This window comes from Helianthus annuus, chromosome 11, assembly GCF_002127325.2.
Source record: "Helianthus annuus cultivar XRQ/B chromosome 11, HanXRQr2.0-SUNRISE, whole genome shotgun sequence".
Classification (NCBI taxonomy): Eukaryota; Viridiplantae; Streptophyta; class Magnoliopsida; order Asterales; family Asteraceae; genus Helianthus; species Helianthus annuus.
Window position 1 is genome coordinate 3,593,235 of NC_035443.2, and position 22,028 is coordinate 3,615,262.

The 22,028-nt window shown below is 35.4% G+C and overlaps 3 protein-coding genes across 3 annotated transcripts; all 3 read left to right on the top strand.

The window, feature by feature from the left end:
* Positions 1 to 769: 769 nt before the first annotated feature.
* On the top strand, positions 770 to 6,676 carry LOC110889202. Its single transcript, XM_022136709.2, has 4 exons — positions 770 to 1,057; positions 1,156 to 1,238; positions 4,746 to 5,012; positions 6,372 to 6,676. Exons 1-4 carry the CDS (start codon positions 946 to 948, stop codon positions 6,546 to 6,548), a joined length of 639 nt encoding a protein of 212 aa, XP_021992401.1. The 5' UTR covers positions 770 to 945; the 3' UTR covers positions 6,549 to 6,676.
* A 1,644-nt stretch (positions 6,677 to 8,320) lies between these two features.
* LOC110889201 (plastocyanin-like) lies at positions 8,321 to 10,132 on the top strand. Its single transcript, XM_022136708.2, has one exon. It carries the CDS (start codon positions 9,524 to 9,526, stop codon positions 10,025 to 10,027), a length of 504 nt encoding a protein of 167 aa, XP_021992400.1. The 5' UTR covers positions 8,321 to 9,523; the 3' UTR covers positions 10,028 to 10,132.
* A 3,740-nt stretch (positions 10,133 to 13,872) lies between these two features.
* On the top strand, positions 13,873 to 20,135 carry LOC110889200 (heterogeneous nuclear ribonucleoprotein 1). Its single transcript, XM_022136707.2, has 2 exons — positions 13,873 to 14,705; positions 19,092 to 20,135. The coding sequence occupies exons 1-2, from the start codon at positions 14,481 to 14,483 to the stop codon at positions 19,920 to 19,922; spliced, it is 1,056 nt and encodes a 351-aa protein (XP_021992399.1). The 5' UTR covers positions 13,873 to 14,480; the 3' UTR covers positions 19,923 to 20,135.
* The last annotated feature ends 1,893 nt before the right edge of the window (positions 20,136 to 22,028 follow it).

The following is a 22,028-nucleotide window of genomic DNA, read 5'->3' on the forward strand; positions in this document are numbered from 1 at the left end:
ACTAATCCCATACCCGGCTCATTACCCGTTGGGTTTCGGGTATACTCGTCCCATATGTTTCGGGTTTTGGGTATACCTATCGGGTTCGGGTTTTTTTGTCATCCTTAATTTTATCACAAATTTTGACCCCTCAACTTTGTCATTAATCAACTTTAGCCTCTCAACTTTAACAATAACAAGTTTAACCCCTTAACTTTGATAATGACATGTTTAGCCACTCAACTTTAATAATGACATATTTAACCACTCAACTTTAATAATAAACAACTTTAACCCCCTAAACTTTAATAATGACATGTTAAACCTCTAAACTAAAACGTCAAACAACTTTAACTCTCACAATTTGCTTATGAGTATCTACGTTTCAAACCCGCTAACCCGGAGGAAAACCCATTAGTTTAAAATTCCTAAGGGTGTAAGGGGTGCTCACCTAATAGGTGAGTCCCCTCTCTTACGCCAAACCAATCCTCGTGTGCCACGTCAACTCCCCTCTTAAACTCCCCTAACACCCCAATTTGATGGCGCCACTCCCCTCTTAACTACCCTTGTTTTTTTATTAAAAAAAAAAAACAAAATGGTTTGATTGGCTGGAAATATGGGGCCCATCATCTTTCTCCCTCACCGCTCGCGTTGAACAACCATCGAATCCACTCACCGATTCGGGTCCCCGCAACGTTGGCGACGGTGTTCCCGATCGGTGGATGTGGTCACCGCAAGCCCTCCCCGAGAACGCCCCGTCCACCCTAAGATACTTCTATGCAACTTTTACACTATTCGTTGAACCCTAACCACTCGATTTCCCCCAAATCTTTCCTCACCAATACCTCAAACAATCAATTCAACCCTAAAATTCACAATCAAACAACTCACTCTAATCGATTTTCACCCTCTACAACACAACAATTTCATCTTTCCATCAGTAAATCATCCCTAATTATTAGAATCATGGAAACCCTAGCTTCGTCCGCATCAATCGTATCATCTCTCTCAATCTTCTATCCAAAATCAAAACCTCAAATCACCAAAAGGCGTTGCAGATTCTCCATAGCCTCCAAGAGTAAGCAGTTGTTAAAAATTTGGGTTTTTTTGTAGATCATTTTTCATGATTATTTTTATTATTATGTTATTATTTTAATTTTTGATTTGTGATTGCAGATGATGATAATGAATTTGGTCTCCGATCGGAGTCTAATGATGCTAGTATTGTACCGATTTCCAGCAATCAAAGTTTCTCTAAGGTGATCTTTTGAATATATTTCTCAAAGTAAATTGTTTTAATTTAACTTCATGTTTTAATGTTTATAAGTTAATAAGTTATAACCTAAGTAGTTAATTAATGCGGTAAAAAATCGGATATTGGTCAAGGACCGATATTTGAGATCTATGTAGTTAATATCCCGATATATCAACCGATGTATCAGTGATATATCGGTTATCGGTCCCCTGCTGAGATAGCGGTACAAAATATCGGTCAGAATATCAGTACCGATAATATCAGCGACATTGTCCGATATTTGACCGATATAGAACCGATATTTGATCGATAAATTACCGATTTTCCCGATATCAGTACCATTCTTCTTATTTCTATCGTTCATTTTTCTTCTTATTGCTGCTAATAGTGTTTTAAGTCTTAATTGTCAGTTGTTACTGTTAAATGTTAGTGTTTTAAGTCTTAGTCAGTTCTTACTTATTACAATTGTTAGTGTTAAATTGCTATATATATAAATTTAGCATGATATTAAAATTACCAATATCCCACCGATATCCCATCGCGATAACCGATATCTCAAATATCGATCCTTGACCAATATCCGATATTTTACCGCATTAACTACTTAGTTTGAGATATCGGTAATCGCGGTGGGATATCGGTAATTTTAATATCATGCTAAATTTATATATATAACAATTTAACACTAACAATTGTAGCAAGTAGGAACTCGTTAAGACTTAAAACACTAATAGCAACAATAAGAAGAAAGGCGAATGGTAGAACTAAGAAGAAAAGTACTGATATCGGGAAAATTGGTGATATTGGTCAATATCGCCGATAATATCGGTATCGATAATATTCTTACTGATATTTTGCACCGATATCTCACCAGAGGACCGATAACCGATATATCACCGATATAAATATATCGGTGATATATCAGCGATATTAACTACATAGGTTATAACCCATATGGTAGTCGATTACAATAATCTTTCTAAGCCCAAATTTTATATCAATCTATGCTCAAGCTCATTGGCTCGCTCATTTGGCTTATGTTGCATTTGTTTATGAGTTTTATATTTATGTAAAAAAATATTATTTTCTACTTATATCTATGTTGTCAAAGACGCAAGGCGCAGGCGAGGCGCATCGGCCTCGCCCGGAGCCTAGGCGCAAGGCGCAAAAAAAGCGTGGGCTTTTTTAAGAAAAGCGCACATAGAGAAAAAAAATATGTTATGCTTTGAAAATAAATAAGATTCCACATATAAAATTAAAAAACTATTATATATGCCATTTAAGATCATGTAGCTAATAGTTAGTAGCAAAAGTTTAGGACTTATATGTTGTAAGTTTTGGGTGTGTGAATAAAAGTCTCAAAAGGTGTAAATACTTTGTCCCACATTGGTGTGGGAACAAAGTTAGCTTTATGACATGTTTTGAGCTGGAATTTGGTTGAGCTCATGCGGACACGAATGCAGCTCCGAAAACCCGGGCCCGCGTGAGGCAGTTTTTGCACGCACTCGGTTTCGTTTTTTTTTTGTTTTCTGCTTATACGCTGCGCCTCAGCACCGTTTTTGCGCCTAGTCGCGCCCCTTTTTGCGCCTCATCACCGTTTTTTCAAAAAAAACCCATTTTTGCGCCTAGGCTACCACCAGGCGCTATAGGTGCGCCCGAGCGCCTACGCGCACGCTTTTTGCGCTTTTGACAACATAGACTTATATTCAAAAAATCTAAACGATCCAGCCACAAGCTGGCTTGAGCTTTTTACGAGCCTAGCTTGATTTCGAATTTCAGCTCGTTAAGATAAACAAGCTGAGCCGAGCTCACTCGTTTAGTTTCGAGTCCGAGCCTGAGCTCAACGTGGCTGGGCTCGCATTGCTCGTTAAGCAGCCCTAGCCTGGCATTGCTTGTTAAAGCTGTTCACCTGCTTATCGGTGTTAAGTCATGGGTGACAAATTATTTACATGAAGAGAATGGCACGAAATCCGTCTAGAAAATGGTTAGGTTTTGGGCTTACATGTCTAACACTCTAACCCATTTAATAAACAGGTTCAGGACCTCAGGTTAACCGAGGTCATCCTGCTTATAATTAGAATTAATTATAAATCGACCCGCCAACCTGTTTAGGCCATTTGTTATAACCGACCAACTTGCTTATGTTCTGTTTAAATTAACACCCCGACATGGTTGCTGCCTCTAGTCCTTGGTTTTAAATTGCGTGATGCGCTCCGATGCGTTTAGTCCAAAAATCTGATGCGTGATGCGCGATGCGAGCGCATCACGTATGTGATGCGTTCTTTATAAAAAAATAGTTAAAAATTATTTATACATAAAAACTTATAAAAACATACTTAAAGTAAAACAACTGACGTAATTAGAAGATAAGAGTTGTGTTTTTTGGTTCAAATCAAGCATACTAAGATGTTAATTATGGAAAAAACCGAACACAGTTCATAAAATCTGGACAAAAAGCATAAGAAACAATGTTGCATGCATCAGAGCGCATTATGCGAAATGCGCGCAATATTCTCGCATCACGTAAACGCATCGCATCAGCTGTTGCGATGCGCTCTCATTAGTGCATCGGGCGCATCACGCATTATGCGCGCATTTTAAAACCAAGCTCTAGCCTTCATACATGATACATGTAACTTATCCCTTTGATAAACGCTAACACATGTGATTACCTGGTTTAAGTGGTTATTACAATTTCAAACAACAGAAGCTCATCTATTTTCTGTAACTTGTTTTATCAGCAGATTGTCTTATTATAATTAGGGTTAATTACACCAAAATGCAACTTACTTTTACATTTTTATCAATTGTATGTAATAAAAATTGTTACTTAAACATTGTATGTAACACTAGGGGTGCAAACGAGCCGAGCCGAGCTCGAGCTCGGCCACGCTCGAGCTCGAGCTCGATTAACTTATGAGAGCTCGGGCTCGGCTCGTTTGTATTTTATCAAGCTCGAGCTCGGCTCGGGTTCGGCTTGTTTATTATCTATTATTTAGTATATTAAATAAAAGTAATATAAATAATAGACTTTTTAGGCTTGCGAGCTCGATAAGTAAAGCTTGGGCTTGGGCTCGTTTACTAAATAAGCTTATTTTTTGGTTCGAGGTCGGCTTGTAAACAAGTTTAATTAAGCTCGGCTCGACTTGGCTCGTTTACACTAAGGCTCGATAAGGCTCGACGAGCCTAACGAGCTTCACATGTGAGGCTCGAGCTCGGGCTCGATAAACAAACGAGCTTTGTTTTGACGCTCAAGCTCGGCTCGGGCTCGATAAGGCTCGGCTCGTTTCGAGCTTTTTCTCGAGCCGATCTCGAGTAGCTCGCGAGCCACTCAGCTCGTTTGCACCCCTATGTAACAGAAATAGTTTCTCTTTCATTGTTTCAAGTAACTTTGATAGCAGCTAAAAGTTGTGATGCTATTTTTTGTGACGTGGTGGTGTGCCACATCATCATTTCACTTGCTATTCTCTGATCAAGGGTTTTGATTCATGCTTGTTGTTCTTCTTTGTAGGATGATGCGATGGGATTAGTTCTTAGTGCAGCAAATGTTAGGGGTTGGACAACAGGGTCGGGTATGGAAGGGCCGCCAGTGTCCGCAAATGGTGGTTGTGGTGGTGAGGAATCCAGTACACACAAGATCTCCACCTTCCCATGGTCCCTCTTCACCAAATCTCCGAGACGCCGTATGCGTGTTGCATTCACTTGTAATGTATGCGGTCAAAGAACAACACGTGCTATTAATCCACATGCATATACTGACGGCACCGTCTTTGTTCAGGTACTCATGTTTTATACAATTATATTTCTTCGGTGGATGCTTATTTGTTATAATTATTCGTCCAATCTTTATTTGTCCTAGAAAGTAGAAACAACAAACTTTATAGCAACCTACTTTAATTTAGGTATAGAGACTAAATTATGTTTAAACTTTTATTTTGCTCCCTGTAGTTTGGTCGTTTTAGTGGTTTTGCTCCAATCTTTTAAAAATAGCCATTTTACTCCCTGATCTATGAAGCCCATCACGATTTCACTCCCCACCCCAAACAACATCCATTTTAAACATTAAAAATTGTCACGTGCGTAATACATGATGGACAATTATGACCATAATTAGACCAATACCTAGACTGAAACCTGACAATTTTTAACGTTTAAAATGGATTCCGCTTGGGGCAGGGAGTGAAATCGTGATAAGCTTCATAGATCAGGGAGTAAAATGGCTATTTTTAAAGGATTGGGGCAAAACCGTTAAAACGACCAAACCACAGGGAGCAAAATGGAAGTTTACTCTTGTGTTTAATTACCAGTGTTAGTAACCAAGTTTCGTTTTTCTTACTGGTTGTAGTAACGTATGACCCGTTCAACCAAATTAATTTTTTGGGTAAAGTCAACCAAATTAATTTTAGCTGATTTTAGAAAGATTTTTTTTTTTTTGAATGGCGAATTTCTTTTCATCCCTGTCGTCTATGGGATCTTATTTGTCATTTTAGTGTACACGCCATCTGTCGCCACACGTGACTCGTCATTTTTAAAACTATTTCTCTTTGGTAGATGCTTTATGTGCTACTTTTTATATTTTCAGTGTTAATTATTCTATTTGATAGACGTATTTCTTATTTGTTAGACGCTTTGAACATTGTGGAGCCGATGAGATGTTTGGTAAATTGGCAATCTTTTGGCATATGCGCGAATTTTGTTGAGAGAATTCATGAAAGAGAACCCGTATTATACATTATTTTTCTGATTTTCGCTATCAACTTTAAATTAGGGGTAGCCCTCGCTACCCCTTGTTTACACCCCTAGTGGTGTGTGTATTTTGCCAGGGGTGGATATACCTTAGAACAAGGGGTAGCCCTCGCTACCCTTGACGCTCCAGCAGTAGTGTAATTTTTTTGAAAATTATTTTTTAGATCCGCTACTGTATTTTGCCCCGTTTTTTCTAGTTAGAACTAATTTTAAGTAGAGAACTACGAGATCTGTATAAGCACTTGTACTTTTTTACTTTAACTATGATACATAAGGCGGTTATGTACAAGTGCATTTTGCGGTTTTCGCCTTGAAACTGGTTTTATACCGACCATGGATGCTTCGGTGGTTAATCGCAAAGGCTAACGACGTCTTGATTGGATTGGTGCAGTGTTGTGGATGTAATGTGTTTCACAAGCTTGTGGATAATTTGAATCTATTTCATGAAATGAAGTGCTATGTGAATCAATCCTTTAATTATCAGGATCCAAATGGTAATGCTACTACTCTTGGATTCAAGTATCTTGACATGGATGATGAAAATGATAACCCCTTTCCACTTTTGTGAGGTTTATATTATGTGGATGGATATTTATATGTATATTCTTTTAATTGTACCTATATTCTATGTACTTATTCTACTTGTAAATAATTTCCTAAATCATTTATTGGAATAAATCTGTGTTTGTGTACTCATTCTTCTTGAATAGCTAGGGTGTACCGAGCCAAGCTTCTACATCCTATTTGAGATCGGCTTGTTAAATCCTCGAATGGAGCCGTGCTTAAACGAGCTTTAGTTTATGTTGTGGCTTATTTAATAAACGAGGTCAGCTTAAACTTGTCTTATTAAATATTATATATATACAGACATACATAATAATTGTTATGATTATATGTAATTTATAGTAAAATAGCTAAATGGTATACATTATATTAAACACACTACAAAGAAGCAACTTATATGTGCATATATGTGTTGTAAGTTAGGCTTTGAGAGTTTTTCAAAAAAAAATGAAAAATTTTCTTTTTAACCCTAAAGTTTTAATGTTTGACAATTTAAGTTTAAACTTCTAATTTTTGTTTTCTTTTAACCCTAAAGTTTTAATCTTTGACAATTTACCCTAAAGTTTTAATATTTGACAATTTAAGTTTAAAATTTTTAATCTTTGTTTCCTTTTTAACACTAAAGTTTTAATCTTTGACAATTTAACTTTAAAGTTTTAATTTTTGGTAAGTTAACCCCTTTGATTAATTTGATTTTTTACTTCTAATTCAAAAGTTTCCATCTTTTGCGATTTAACCACTTTGATTTTTTTTACTTATGTGTTGTAATCTTGACTTTGGAGTTTTTTCAAAGAAAAAATGATTATACATATAGTTGTTGTAACCTTGGTTTTGGAGGTTTTAAAAAAAAATGATTTTTTTACTTTTCACCCAAAAGTATTTCACAAATTACTTTTAACCCAAAACTATTTGTTTTTTTTACTTTTAACACAAAACTTTTTATCTTTTGCAATCTATCCTCACAACTTTTTTTACTTTCAACTTTGGTCCTTTATAGTTTTCATTTTCCGCAAATTTTTCGCTATATGCTTCGTTCTAAATTTTGTGACTTAACACATCGCAACGTGCGTCTTTGGTTTAGCGTTTTTACGTTTCGTTCTAAATTTTGCGAGTTAACAAGACGCAACGTGCGTGTGTGGGTGGACATTTTTACATCATCTACGTTTTTCCCGTTTGACGGGTTCAACATAACGTGCTTATCCTAAATCGATTTAGTTATAACTAAAGAATCCCCGCCGCATTGCGGCGGGTCGTAATTCTAGTTATATATAAAAATATGATTATGAATACATGCAAAAATAGTTATAAATGTATATAAATAAAATAATTAATTAATAGTAATAATAATAATAATAATAATAATAATAATAATAATAATAATGAGTCAATCCCGGTCCGGGCTCAAAAATTATGTACTAGCTGATCTCGTGCTTTCTAATCAAGCTCGAGCTCTATGAAGGAGAGAGCGTGCTTAGACTACATACATCCTTATTTTAAACGTTATAATCATGCTTCCAAATTTGGACTACATATCAAATCGGCTGCTCTTTTACTGGTCGGAATGGTTGAACCGGTCTTAATGCTCGGATAGTGTCATAAATCATATTTAATTTATTATTAAAAATATAATAAATGTAGAATGAAAAAATCTACTATTTGGAAATTGAAATTAAAAAAAAAACAAAAAAACAAAAACAAAATTAGTAGTACAATACTTGTACTACAAAGGCAGTACATCATAACAAGTACCACACCATGATCTTTGAAACGTGTAAATATCATTCTGCTAACTTACATGTAAACCTACAAAATCACATTGAATCAATACACAACCATCAAGAGCCACAGAGTCCGGTCCGAGTACCGAAACATCCTTCTCGCACCACAAAACCGGTTTGCTGGTTCAACCGGATACACGGAAGACACGTTTGGTTCAACCGTCAGCAGCCCACACCATGCGAACAGAACTGGCTCATGATGCGGTCCGGTTTTGAAAACATTGGTTATAACTACTTGTTGGTCTAAAACTAAAGGTGGTAAAACTAAGGGTTTTGCCAGAGTGGCAAGTTGGGGTGTAAACGAGTCGACTCGAGCTTGACTTGTTTAACTCAAGATAGTTTGAGCTCGGCTTATTTCGAGCTCTATTTTAAAGCACGAGCTTGGCTTCTGAGTGGTTTTTCAAACTAGAGTTTGGTTTAGGCTCGACTCGATTATTATATACTAGTTATTTAATTATTTTATATGTGTACATATTTAATTAATTTTATATATAATTGTAACTATACGTAGCATATATATGTTATTTAGTTACTTTTATTATAACATTATAAATTATAAATAATAATAATAATAATAATAATAATAATATAAATATGTATTTATACATTAAATAAAAATTATATAAATAATATGCTTTTTAGTACGATAATTGGAGTTTGAGCTCAAACTCATTTACAAACCGAGTTTCAGCAGAAAAGCTCGAACTCGAGCTCTTTTAACCATGACCAGTTTTATGCTTTTATTTGAGTCGATTTCTTGCGTCTCACGAATGGCTTGGTTATTTTACACCCTATCCGCAAGATTCTATGCGATAATAATACGAAAAAAAAATCGACAAAAGTTACTAAAAAGATTGAAAAATATATTATTTTGGTTTCTTTAATATTTTTAAAATGTGCAAACCGTCTATTTTATAACATTCTTAACAGTTATTACTTTCATTTTCAAAATATAAAAATCAGTTATTTAAACTCAAATATTACTAACCCCCAAAAAAATATTTTTTCTTCAATTATATTGGATATCAATAATTCACACCCTCCAATCAAATACATCCACGTCAGACAACCGGATAGATAACATTATCCACGTGGACAGATATTATCAATCCACAAACCACACAAATTGAACCAAAAAACCAACCACATCACTTTATAACCTCACATTTCTCTACACAACACCAAAACCTCAAAAACCCAAATGGCATCTGTAATTTCATCTGCTGTTTCAGTCCCATCATTCACCGGCCTGAAGGCCGTTGCCACAAGGGCCAACACAGCCGCCACAAACGTTAAGGTGGCGGCTGCTGGCCCTAAACTTTCAGTGAAAGCTTCACTGAAAGACGCAGCAATTACAGCTGTCGCTGTTTCAGCCAGCGCGTTGCTAGCAAGCAACGCGCTGGCATTTGACGTCCTGTTGGGGGACAATGACGGTGGACTGGCATTTGAGCCGTCCACCTTCAGTGTCCCCGCTGGCGAGAAGATTGTCTTCAAGAACAACCGTGGGTTCCCACACAACGTTGTTTTCGATGAAGACGAGATTCCTGCTGGCGTGGATGCTGCCAAGATTTCGATGGGTGAAGACGATTATTTGAATGCTGGTGGAGAGGAATACTCGGTGACGTTGACCGAAAAGGGGACTTACAGTTTCTACTGTGCACCACATCAAGGTGCTGGTATGGTTGGCAAGGTTACTGTCACATAAGTTTTAGTGATTGTTGTTGTATCTCAATAAATCGAAAAAAATTGGTTTTGTAAAGAGTTTAATAGCCCAATATTTTCCGATCTCTATTATGTTGGTTTGAGTTTACTTTTATATGTTATGATTGCATTGTCTAATGTCTAGATGTTTAGTTTTGGAACCCTTAAACGGGCCCACATTAGACGGTATCGAGTCCATCATGTGAGAGGTAAATCGAGCTAATGAAATAACACTAGAGCTAATATAATGTAACTTGTGTTGTAGCGGGGACGTGGTAGAAATTCAGTAGGTATCGCACAGTATGATAACCCGCACACTATGATAACCGATAAAGAAAACCCAAAAAATAAAGTTGTAGCATCAACAAAAATGATATATGCATGTGTACGGTTCTACCGCTCGGCTCTGCTCTGAACAAGGAAAAGTAATGATGAAAAAAGCATGTCATTATTTAAACAAACTAGGTTTTTTTTTACCCGCCGCGCGTTGCGGCGGCGTAAAAACTCAAGTAATTTGATCCCGATAGATTTAGTTTTCCAATGAGAAGTCTTCTTCGGCGACCCTTCTTCCATTCCAACGTTCTTTTTCAGTTCTATCTTCTTTTGAAGTTATAATAGAGATCAAGACCAATAAGTATAAAAACACCCTACACCGATGCGGAAGAAGGTGGCAAGAATCGAACGCTGCAATCCCAATCGAACGACAACCGACCACCTTCATCTCTGAATCGTCGGCAACCAATTAAGATGCTTTTGGCTGTTGGTGGTGAGAAGCGTTGACGATGGTGCTGAAGAGAGGCGATCGAGTGGGAGGGTTTGTAGAAAACAAAGGATCTTGTGACCATGTTTTTTTTATTAAAACATGAGATCGGAACTATAAGAGGACGCGGTTAAGATGCGTGGCTAAAGAAATGGGAGGCATTGCACTACAAGAAATAAAGGGGGATAAAAAAAATAATGCCATGAATTGAACCTGAGTGCATTAAGCATCCAAACAACTATAGAACCACTTTACAATACACAATCAGATGATAAAACCTTGAAAAAAATCCATATATATACACTAACAAAAAGGTGTAAAGAAAAAAAATAAAAGACCAATAAGGATGTGACATTACAAATAAGCTTGTTATTTTATTTCGATATCTAAAATAAATAATAAAACCATACGAAAACGAAGAATAGTATATGAGTAGAAAATAATTCACGAACATGAAATATAACAATGTAAAATTATTTTAGCATCTCCATCAAAATATAGCACTCTCCAAAGAACAACAAAATTCATGATTTTCAATATTTTGATTGGATCTCAATTATTTTTGGTGATGAAATGTGTCAACTCTATTATTTTAATCTCTATTATTTTAATAGAGTAAACTGCCATTTTGGTCCCTGTGGTTTGGTCAATTTTGCCACTTTAGTCCAAAACTTAAACTTTTTGCATCTGGGTCCCTGTGGTTTCAGTTTTATTGCCATTTTGGTCCAAAAATGAAATCAGGTCATATTTGTCTTATAAAATGCTGTTATTTTGTCATTTTTCGAAGGGGCAAAATGATCATTTATTTTTTTATAAATAAATACCATATTTTATAAGACAAATATGACCTGATTTGCCCCTGAGGAAAATGACAAAATTGCAGGATTTTATAAGACAAGTATGACCTGATTTCATTTTTGGACCAAAATGGCAATAAAACTGAAACCACAGGGACCCAGATGCAAAAGGTTTGAGTTTTGGACTAAAGTGGCAAAAGTAAACAAACCTCAGGGACCAAAATGGCAGTTTACTCATTTTAATAGAAGGGTATATTAGTAATTGTCTAATTAACTTAATTATGGAAGTGATAAATTTATTTAAGAGTTGAATGTCATTTTAGTCCCTGTAGTTTGAGTCATTTTACCAGTTTAGTCTAAAGGTTTCATTTTTCGCTCGTGTGTCCAAAAAGGTTTCACCGTTGCCATTTTAGTCCACTGGGTTAAATTCATCCATTTTTTCTGTTAACGAGAAAGATAATTCGGTCATTTTATATGGTCGAATTGTCATTCTAGTTAACGGAATTACATATAAAATGAGCGAATTGCCCTTCTCGTTAACAGAAAAATGGATGAAGTTAACCCAGTGGACTAAAATGACAACGGTGAAAACCTTTTTGGACCCACATGCAAAAAATAAAACCTTTGAACTAAACTGACAAAATGATCCAAACCACAGAGACTAAAATGACATTTAACTCTTTATTTAATTATTTGAGATTTTCATGGAAACCCTCGTTATACTAAAACGGTAAAACCAGAAGAATTAAAAAAAAAAAAAAAATCCTTGCTAATACCGGTTGTTAATTCCGATGTCTAATGTTGTTATTAATTGTGGGAACGGTAAGTATAGTGTGTTTTTAGTTAGTCGACATGCAAATTTGTGTTAAAATTATCGTTCATATATGCATATAAAACTATTGATTTCTTCGCATAGTGTTTTATCATTTTTGGTTTATTAAAATTATCGTTCATATATGCATGTAAAATTATCGTTCTATCTCTCTCAATATTAACAAAATAACCAAAGTCTTCCATTTTAATTTTTAAACAACTAATAACTAACTAGTTTAGTTCAAATAAGGTTTTCATTTGCTAGTATTTTTGAGAAATTGATTTGTTATATTTTAACTAGTTATTTTCTCTAGTTCCTAACTAGCTTTCTTTATGTCTTTATCTACGGATGACTTTTCATTGATGGATCTTGTATCTTCAAGTCTTCATCAATTGTTGTTAATTTGATCTTTTACATTTGAATATGACAATGTATTACACTTGGTGAATCTATTTGATGATTGTTGCATTTGGTCATTGTTGCCCTTCAACCTCTATTAAAGACTTGATCAATTTGCTTTAAGTAAGGCCTTAGCAGCTCATCTTCTAGTTCTTCATCACAATTCTTGAAATATATATCTACGTCGTTAATCTTCTGGTACTTCATCTTCTACTACACACCATGTTTTTACAAGTCAAAAAACCATATTTATACACACCATGTTTTTACAAGTCAAAAAACCATATTATACACACCATGTTTCTTAAAAGTTACTAGTATAACTCAAATAATGTTTTTACTTACATCAATAGAATATTTTAAACTAGTATAAAATAATATTCAATAACATTACTAAATGGTTTGGCTGTATTATGATTGCCTCACATTCACTCTAAAAAATAATTGCAAAGTTAGTTTTTTTAACAACAATTCCAAAGTTAGATGGCATTTACATATAAAAATTATCGTTAAAAACAATTCCAAAGTTAGTTTTTTAACAACAATACCATTTTAGTCCTTGTGGTTTGGGCCATTTTACCAGTTTAGTACAAAAGTTTTTATTTTTTGCCTGTGGGTTCAAAAATATTTCACCGTTGCCATTATAGTCCACTGAGTTAACTTAATCCATTTTTTCTGTTAACGAGAAGGGCAATTCGGTCATTTTATATGTAATTCTCTTAACTAGAAGGGCAATTCGACCATATAAATGACCGAATTGCCCTTCTCGTTAACAGAAAAATAGATAAAGTTAACACAATGTACTAACATGAAAACGGTGAAACATTTTTGAACCTATAGATGAAAAATAAAACATTTAAACTAAACTGATAAAATAGGTTAAAACAGAGGGACTAAAATGAGATTGAACTCAAATTCTCGTTAAAAACAATAATTTAAAAATCAATTAAAATATTATATTATTTAAATATAAATATAATAATTATTAAAAAAATAATGATATTGTGAGTTGGGATTCCTCGTAATAGTTGACCTATAAACCTAATCCAAACAACACTCTTTGGGGAACTTGACAAGATCCACAGTCAAAGTCAAACAAACCCCATCTCCACTCCCACACCCCAGGTCTCTCTTTACTTTTTGTTCATAACTCACTCATATTCTCCACACCATTTTCCCCAAATCTTTCTTCCATTTCAAACCCTAAATTCGATTCACACCAATTTGGGGGTTGTTTCTTGAACCCTAGAAAATTCAACAACAAGGGTTTTATTTGCAATCTCTGTTCTTTCTATTTCAAAATGCCAATGTTCACAGCAATTTGACAAATACCCTTTTTTCCTTTTGTTGAAACCCTAAAAACCCTAAAAGGGTTTTGTTTAATTCTTCCAAAAACTTGTTTTTTTTTAACTTTTTTAACTTTTTTTAAACAATTTTCATCTGGGTGTTCTTGAAAATTGTTATCTTTGGTCAAGAATCAAGAAAGTTGCTTGCTTTATGTTCAAAATCCCAATCTTTGTTGGGATTTTTGTTGTTAATATACCCAATTGGTAGTTTGTTTTGAATACCCAGAAAGATCAAGAAAAGGGTTATCTTTTCTTGTTTTTTGTTGTTTTTTTTTTTTTTTTTTTTTTTTTTGTAATTTAGATTTTACAGCTGTTTTTTTTGGGTTTAAATAAGGTTAAGAATGGATGATTGTGATAATAGTAAGGTGTTTGTGGGTGGGATTTCATGGGAGACAACAGAAGATACTTTAAGAGAACATTTTAGAAGCTATGGAACTGTTGTGGGTTCGGTGATTGCTAAAGATCGAGCCACCGGTACCCCTCGTGGGTTCGCTTTTGTTTCGTTTTCGGATGCGTCGGCTCTTGATAAAGTTCTTGTTGACACCCATACAATTCTTGGCAGAACGGTTTGTTTTTCGTTGCTTTCTTTCTTTCTTTCTTTCTTTCCGGATTGAGTTGTGTTGTGTTGACTAATGAATTTGTTTCATATAGGTTGTATATTAGCTTTTTTATTATTATGTTAACATATAGGTTTGTTCGATAACGATTATTACTAGATAAAGGATACATGATTAAGTGATTAAAGGTAGATAAAGTAGTTTGGTAAATTAATAGTTGTTTGGCTTTTGAGTGTTATATTAGTTGTTTTTGCAAGTTAAATAACTAAATTTAGGTAGTTTATGGGCTTTTGGTTCGAAAATGATTGTTACCGCATAAAGAAATCAATAAAATGATAATTAGAGGTTGATATAGTTTGCTTCTTTTACTAGCATTTGACTTTTGAGCATTACATTAGTTGCTTTCGAAGTTAAAATAAGTACTTGGGTTGGTTTTTAGACTTTCGGTTTGATAATGAGTTGAGTATGATTGCTACATAAAGATAATATATATGGGTGATTAAAGATAGATATAGTTTGTAAGTTTACAATAGTTTGACTTTTGAGTGTCATATTGATTGTTTATTAATTTTGGAGCCGGGGGTCTCACTGGAAGCAGCCTCTCTATCCCCTGGGATAGAGGTAAGGCGTGCCTACATCCTACCCTCCCCAGACCCTATCAATAGCTTCGCTATATGTGGGATTATACTGGGTATGGTTGTTGTTGTTGTTGTTGTTGTTATTAATTGTTTATTAAGTTACTTTAGGTAGGTTTGGGACTTTTGCTTTGATAGTGATTATTACTAATAAAGGGTCCATAAATGAGTGATCAAAGGTAGATATAGTTTGGTAGTTTCATTATTGTTTGGCTTTTGAATGTTACAATAGTTGTTGTTTGATGTTAAACAACTAAATTATGGCGGTTTTTGGACTTTCGATTTGAAAACAATTGTTACTATATAAAGAACTAAATAATATGGTAATTAGAGCTTGATATAGTTTGGTCCTTTTACGATTTTTTTTTACTTTTGAGGTTATATTAGTTGCTTTAATAACTTTCGGTTTGAAAATGATTGTTACTACATATAGAACTCAATGATATGGTAATTAGAGCTTGACATAGTTTTTTTATCCATTGTTTGATTTTTTAGTGTTATATTAGTTGCCTTTGAAGTTAAAATTTAAAAATATATACGCGGATTTCATACTATCGGGTTGATCATAGTTATCAATAGCGTCTATGGTGGGCGCTATAGCGAAACACGAAATAGCAGGCACTATTTCATCGCTGTCACTACGTAGCATATAGGTAGTCTATCGCTATGGGGTTGATAACGAATTGATGATGATCGCTACATAAAGAGAATATCTTGGTGATTAAAGCTAGATGTAGTTTGTAATTTTACAATAGCATGAATTTGGAGTGTCATATTAGTTGTTTATTAAGTTTTTCGGACATTTGGTTTGATATTGGTTATTACTACATGAAGGATCCATAAATGCGTGACTAAAGGTAGATATAGTTTGGTAATTTATATAATTGTTTGGCTTTTAAGTGCTACATTAGTTGTTGTTTGAAGTTAGATAAACAATATGTATGTAGTTTTTGGACTTGGTTCGAAAATTATTATTGCTACATAAAAAAAGAGTTAAATGCCATTTTAGTCCCTGTGGTTTGGGCCATTTTGCCAGTTTAGTCCAAAGGTTTCATATTTCGCCTACGGGTCCAAAAGGTTTCACTGTTGCTATTTTAGTAGTCCACTGGGTTAACTTCATCCATTTTCTCTGTTAACGAGAAGGGCAATTCGGTCATTTTATATGTAATTCTGTTAACTAGAAGGGCATTTCAGCCATATAAAATGACCGAATTGCCCTTCTCGTGAACAGAAAAAATGGATGAAGTTAATCCAGTGGACTAAAATGGCAACGGTGAAACCTTTTTGGACCCACAGGCGAAAAATGAAACCTTTGGACTAAACTGACAAAATGGCCCAAACCACAGGGGCTAAAATGGCATTTAACTCCAAAAAGAATTTAGTAATATGGAAATTAAAGCTTTATATAGTTTGGTTCTTTTACTATTGTTGCCTTTTGAGTGTTATATTAGTTGATGTTTGAAGTTTAATAACTAAATCTAGGTGGCTTTTCGAACTTCGGGTTCGAAACGATTGTTACTACATAAAGAATTCAATAATATGGTAACTAGAACTATATATAGTTTGGTTCTTTTACCATTGTTTGACACTTTGACTTTTGTGTGTTATATTAGTTAAATAGCTAAATTATGCGCGTTTTCGACTTCGGTTCGAAGTCGTCGTTCTACAAATGAAACTCATTAATCTGGCAATATGAGTTCAATGTAGTCTGGTTCTTTACTTCTTTTACTATTGTTTGACTTTTGAGTGTTATATTAGTTGCTTTTGAACTTAAAATTAAGGAAAAATTACAAGTTTTGTCCTTTATCTTTATACCACTTTTCAGGCGGTGTCCTTTTTAACGAATGTTGACAGGCGGTGTTCTTTACTAGGTATTTTGTTGCAAGTTTAGTCCTTTACACCCAACCCAGTTAAAAAACCCTGTTAATTGTTGGGTGTAAAGGACTAAACTTGCAACAAAATACCTAGGTAAAGGACTAAACTTGCAACAAAATACCTAGTAAAGGACACCGCCTGTCAACATTCGTTAAAAAGGACACCGCCTGAAAAGTGGTATAAAGATGAAGGACAAAACTTATAATTTTTCCTAAAATTAATATACGCGGTCTTTAAATTTTCGGTTTGATATTGAATTGACGATATCTGCTGCATAAAGAGAATATTTGGGTGATCAAAGCTAGATATCATATGTAACTTTACAATAGTTTTGGCTTTTTAGTGTGATGTTAGTTGTCTTTAAAGTTAAATTTTGGCAGTTTTTGGAATTTTTTTTGAAAGTAATAATTAGATTATAAAAATAATAAACTAGTTTTATCTCGAGCAACTTTTTAATGGCGAATAGCGATAAGGTACCTATATGCTACATAGCGAATATCGATAAATAGCAGGCGCTATTTTATAAATAGCGATACACTAGAAAAAAATTCTTAAATTTTTTTTATATGTATGTTATATCAAAATACCCTGGTGTATACGCTATTTTACATGTATATTTAACAAAAACCTAAAATCCAGCTATTTTATAGCTATATTTAATTGCTATTTACATTAAAAAAAATTAAAAATCAAAGGTCGCTACCATTGCTATCTATCGCTACAGAGGCTATAGCAAGACTAGACCTATACGCTATTCGCTATAGCGAGCGTAGCGATCGCTATTGACAACTATGGCTATGAAAAAGCCAGATTGTTGGAAACGCCCCTTTTCTGAGATATAAATAAAAAGCGTGACTTGATTTTGCGTTCGAAAGTAGCAACGTAGGTTGAATTTGACTTTTTTTTTTAGTTGCCAATTATGTTGACTTTAACTTGCTTTTTTTTGAGTAACCCTCTTTATGGGGTCCCCTATCGACTCGTTTCATGACCAACATGAGAGGTAAACCGTGCATACCGCAAACAAAGTACATGCGGTTGACCTCCGCTTTTTGCTGCACGTCCCTGACCGCTAAGCCACCGTTGTGGGGACTTAACTTGCTTTTTTGTTGTAACCTAGTTAAAAGAAATTTAATTGAATTGAGGAAAAGTGGGGGGGGGGGGGGCAGGTAATCGGTCAGGCCATACTTTTTACCGGTCGGGTTAGGTTGGATTGAAATACTTTCATCTGTTTTTTTTAAAGCTATTTATAAATTATTAGTGTGCTAAAAATTTTATTTAAAAAGTATTTATTTTTTGAATAATTATAATATTTTTTGAATAAATTGATTTAGAAGGGTCAATACCTTAAAAATACATCTATTTTTTTTACTTTACCCATTTGACCCGTTAGACAAAAAATAATAATAGGGCTGGCAATTGGGTACCTGTTAAGACACGATTAGACCTGTTTGACTGAAAATACACCCTTTGACTTTTTTAATTTTTAAAATAATAAAAATTACAATGTTAGGATCTATCATTTATTTATCTTTGTACGTAAAACATAAAACTGTTTTATAAACATGAGGTAGAAAGTAGTTAAACGAGTCGTAATCATGTTTGAAACTTATGTTGTGCGCGCCGTCAGAAACCTGTTAAGACTCGATTTGCCAGCCTTAAAAAATATAACCTTAATCGACCCGTTCACAAGTTGATGGGCCGAATTTGGTACCTACTTTTGGAGACCTATGAATTTGTCGAAATTATTATGTTTTCCAGGTGTGAAACTCGTCTTAGTCAAAATAGTCAAACCCCAACTGCCCAACTGAACCCGCATTTATTTTCCTTTACTTAATGATTGCTAAACCCTAAACCCTTAACCCTAAACATTTGGCGGTTTTTACAGGTTGAAGTGAAAAAAGCGGTACCAAGAAGTGAACAATATCAAAACCAGCAAGAACAGAACCGAGGGCAAAACAGGAATTTCAGAAATAACGGTACTAAAACCAACGACAACTTAAAAACTAAAAAGATTTTTGTAGGCGGGTTATCTGCAAACTTAACCGAAGACGATTTCAAGTTCTACTTTGAAAAATTCGGTAGGATTACCGACGTGGTTGTGATGCACGATAACGTGACCCACAGGCCACGTGGGTTCGGGTTCATCACGTTTGATTCCGAGGATTCGGTTGAACAAGTCATGCAAAAAAGCTTCCATGAGTTGGGCGGTAAACTTGTTGAGGTCAAAAGGGCGGTACCGAAAGAGGTTGGCGGCGGAATTACTAGCGGCAATAGGGATTCTAACTTTAGTGGCGGACAACAACCGGCCGCCCTGTATAGACCCATGTACGATGTTTATTCCGGTTATGGAATGTTTCCGAGCTACGGAGGTGGTTATCCGTACGGTGGTGGTGTGTTTGGGGGCGGTTATCCGGTTGGCGGTTACGGGATGGCGGCGGTTCCACCTAGGGTTCCGTGGGGTGGTCCGGCAATGGTTGGCATGAGGGGGGGACCATTGCCGTTGACTGTTTACCCGACGTACTTGAACGACGGACATGGGTTAATGGGTATGCCGCTGGCGAATGGTTATAACGGGATTGTGGGACCCGCACCGAGCGGGATGCCGAGTCAACTCAGTGAGCAACTCTGGGGGAGTGTAGATAACAATTCTTTAGGGTCAAGTGGTGGGCAGGCTAGGAAAAATGACCAAAGTGGTGTTGGAGACAACACTGACTGACTAGTTGAGGGTATTTTGGTAATTTAACCATGGTATCCTTTTGTTTAGGCACCTCTAACTTTGTTATAAAAAGATGTTGGTTTCTTTGTATCATTTCTAGTTTTTTTTTTTAATAATTTTAGGATTATGGATTTGGTATTTATGTAAAATAGTTCTTTACATTTATGTTTATTTGGCTATGAATACACCTAAAAGTACATAATTTGTTAGTTATTTGTAGAAATAACAACTTCAACATGCTATTTATTATGTGTATTTTAAGGTAATATAATTGTAAGAAGTGTCAAGTTATTCTACAAAGGCTTCTAATTGTAAGAAGTGTAAGAAGGATTTATATAGAGTGACAAATGTTCAATAACCTAAAATTAAACCTATTACATCATCACCCAAAACCTAAACACCCACCCCACCTCACCCCACCACCACCCAAAAATTTTCAAAATAACAATTTGAAATGTAAATACTGAAATTAACATAAAAATAGACACATAAATTGATTCAATCAATATTTCACGCGTTTTAGGTTTAAAAAAGGAAAGTACAAAGATTGCAAAATTTGGGGGAAAATTTTGATTAACGAATCCATAGCCCTTACTCAAGGTATTAGGGTTTGACAATTAGGTTAAACTATAACAACCCTCCTAAGTATTTTCGACACCCTAATATATTTTAAAATATTCCTATATGTCTCAATATATACCCCGTATGTGAAAACCGAGCCCAAACATCCATACATAATTAAAAAATTAAATAAAAACGAAATTTAAGGGGTCGTCGCGGGGCGCGCAGACCTTAGTCGTCTACTACACGGGCCGCGACAGTTGGGCTACGAGGCGAAACCCGGTGACGACACGTGTCACCATTCGTGTCAAGCCTAGTGACGAGTCAGCCAAACTAGGGCCTACCCTAGCTGTCCTCGCGGGCCGTGAAGGCCTTGGAGAATGGCTACGCGGGGCGCGACGAAGACCAGTATCAGCCCTATAAATGCAGACTACGACAGAACAATCGAACTCGCTCACATTTCTTTTCTCTCTCGAATTTACATATAGCATAAGCTATCCTCTGGCATAATACCCCCCCCCCCATAACGAAGTTCTGCTCCGTTGTAAGTATCATAACCCCGGTTACGTATTAGATACGCTACCCGATTGATCCAGGGTTCCGTAACGGCTGTCGAGGTTCTGTCCGACGTAGTGAAATTGTGTTATTTATTAGATAATCACTAGGAAAACCTAAAGGAATACCTAAGACAACAATGTGAGTAATCTCCTTTTTGCAAACTGTTTTTACAAAACCTCACACAATTAATATTATATTAAACAGTTATTGAGTATTTGTATTCTACAATTATCGTCGGTATGTTGGGGTTTTGTATACAAAATTTGTTACTACCTTGCGAGGAGTAACATGACCACAAGTCGGGTCGACAGTACCGTGGGTGGTAATTAAGTAGATGGAAACAAATGTAATTGCACGACCGCCCTCAATACTGTACAATGGTTTTTACTTAACTTGATTAAACTGAGATTCACTCACCAGTATTTCACACTGATAAAATGTTTTTAAACGCGTTTCAGGTAACAAAATGTGAAAGCCAAATAGAAGCCTGCTGGACAGCACTGAAGGCTTGGAAAAATGGCTATAAAGTTACCTAAAATAAAAGAGATGTTTTATTTAAATAAAATGGGATTTATCCCTATGAAAATGTGTGTACTTAACACTTGGGATTATTCCCACGTGTTTAATATTATAAAAGTGTGGTATTTTACTCTGATAAAATATTTCCTAACTACGGTCATGATGTAATTTCCGCTGCCAAAATGATAACCACCGATACCACCGAAACTGGCCACAGCCGCCCGTTCCCGGGTTGTGAGGGGACGGGGGTTTTGACAGAAGGTGGTATCAGGGCTAAGCCACTGATTCAGCCACATAAGTGTTCTGCTGACACCAATATATTACTCGGATTGTTAGGAAATTTTCTACGGAACTACGTGCATATCTGTATTTTATTATTGTGTGTTATTTAACTATTTGTTAGTTTACAGTATGAGTGACCAAGGACCTTCCGACGCCTACCGTCAGTTGTCCAGCTCACCTAAAAGC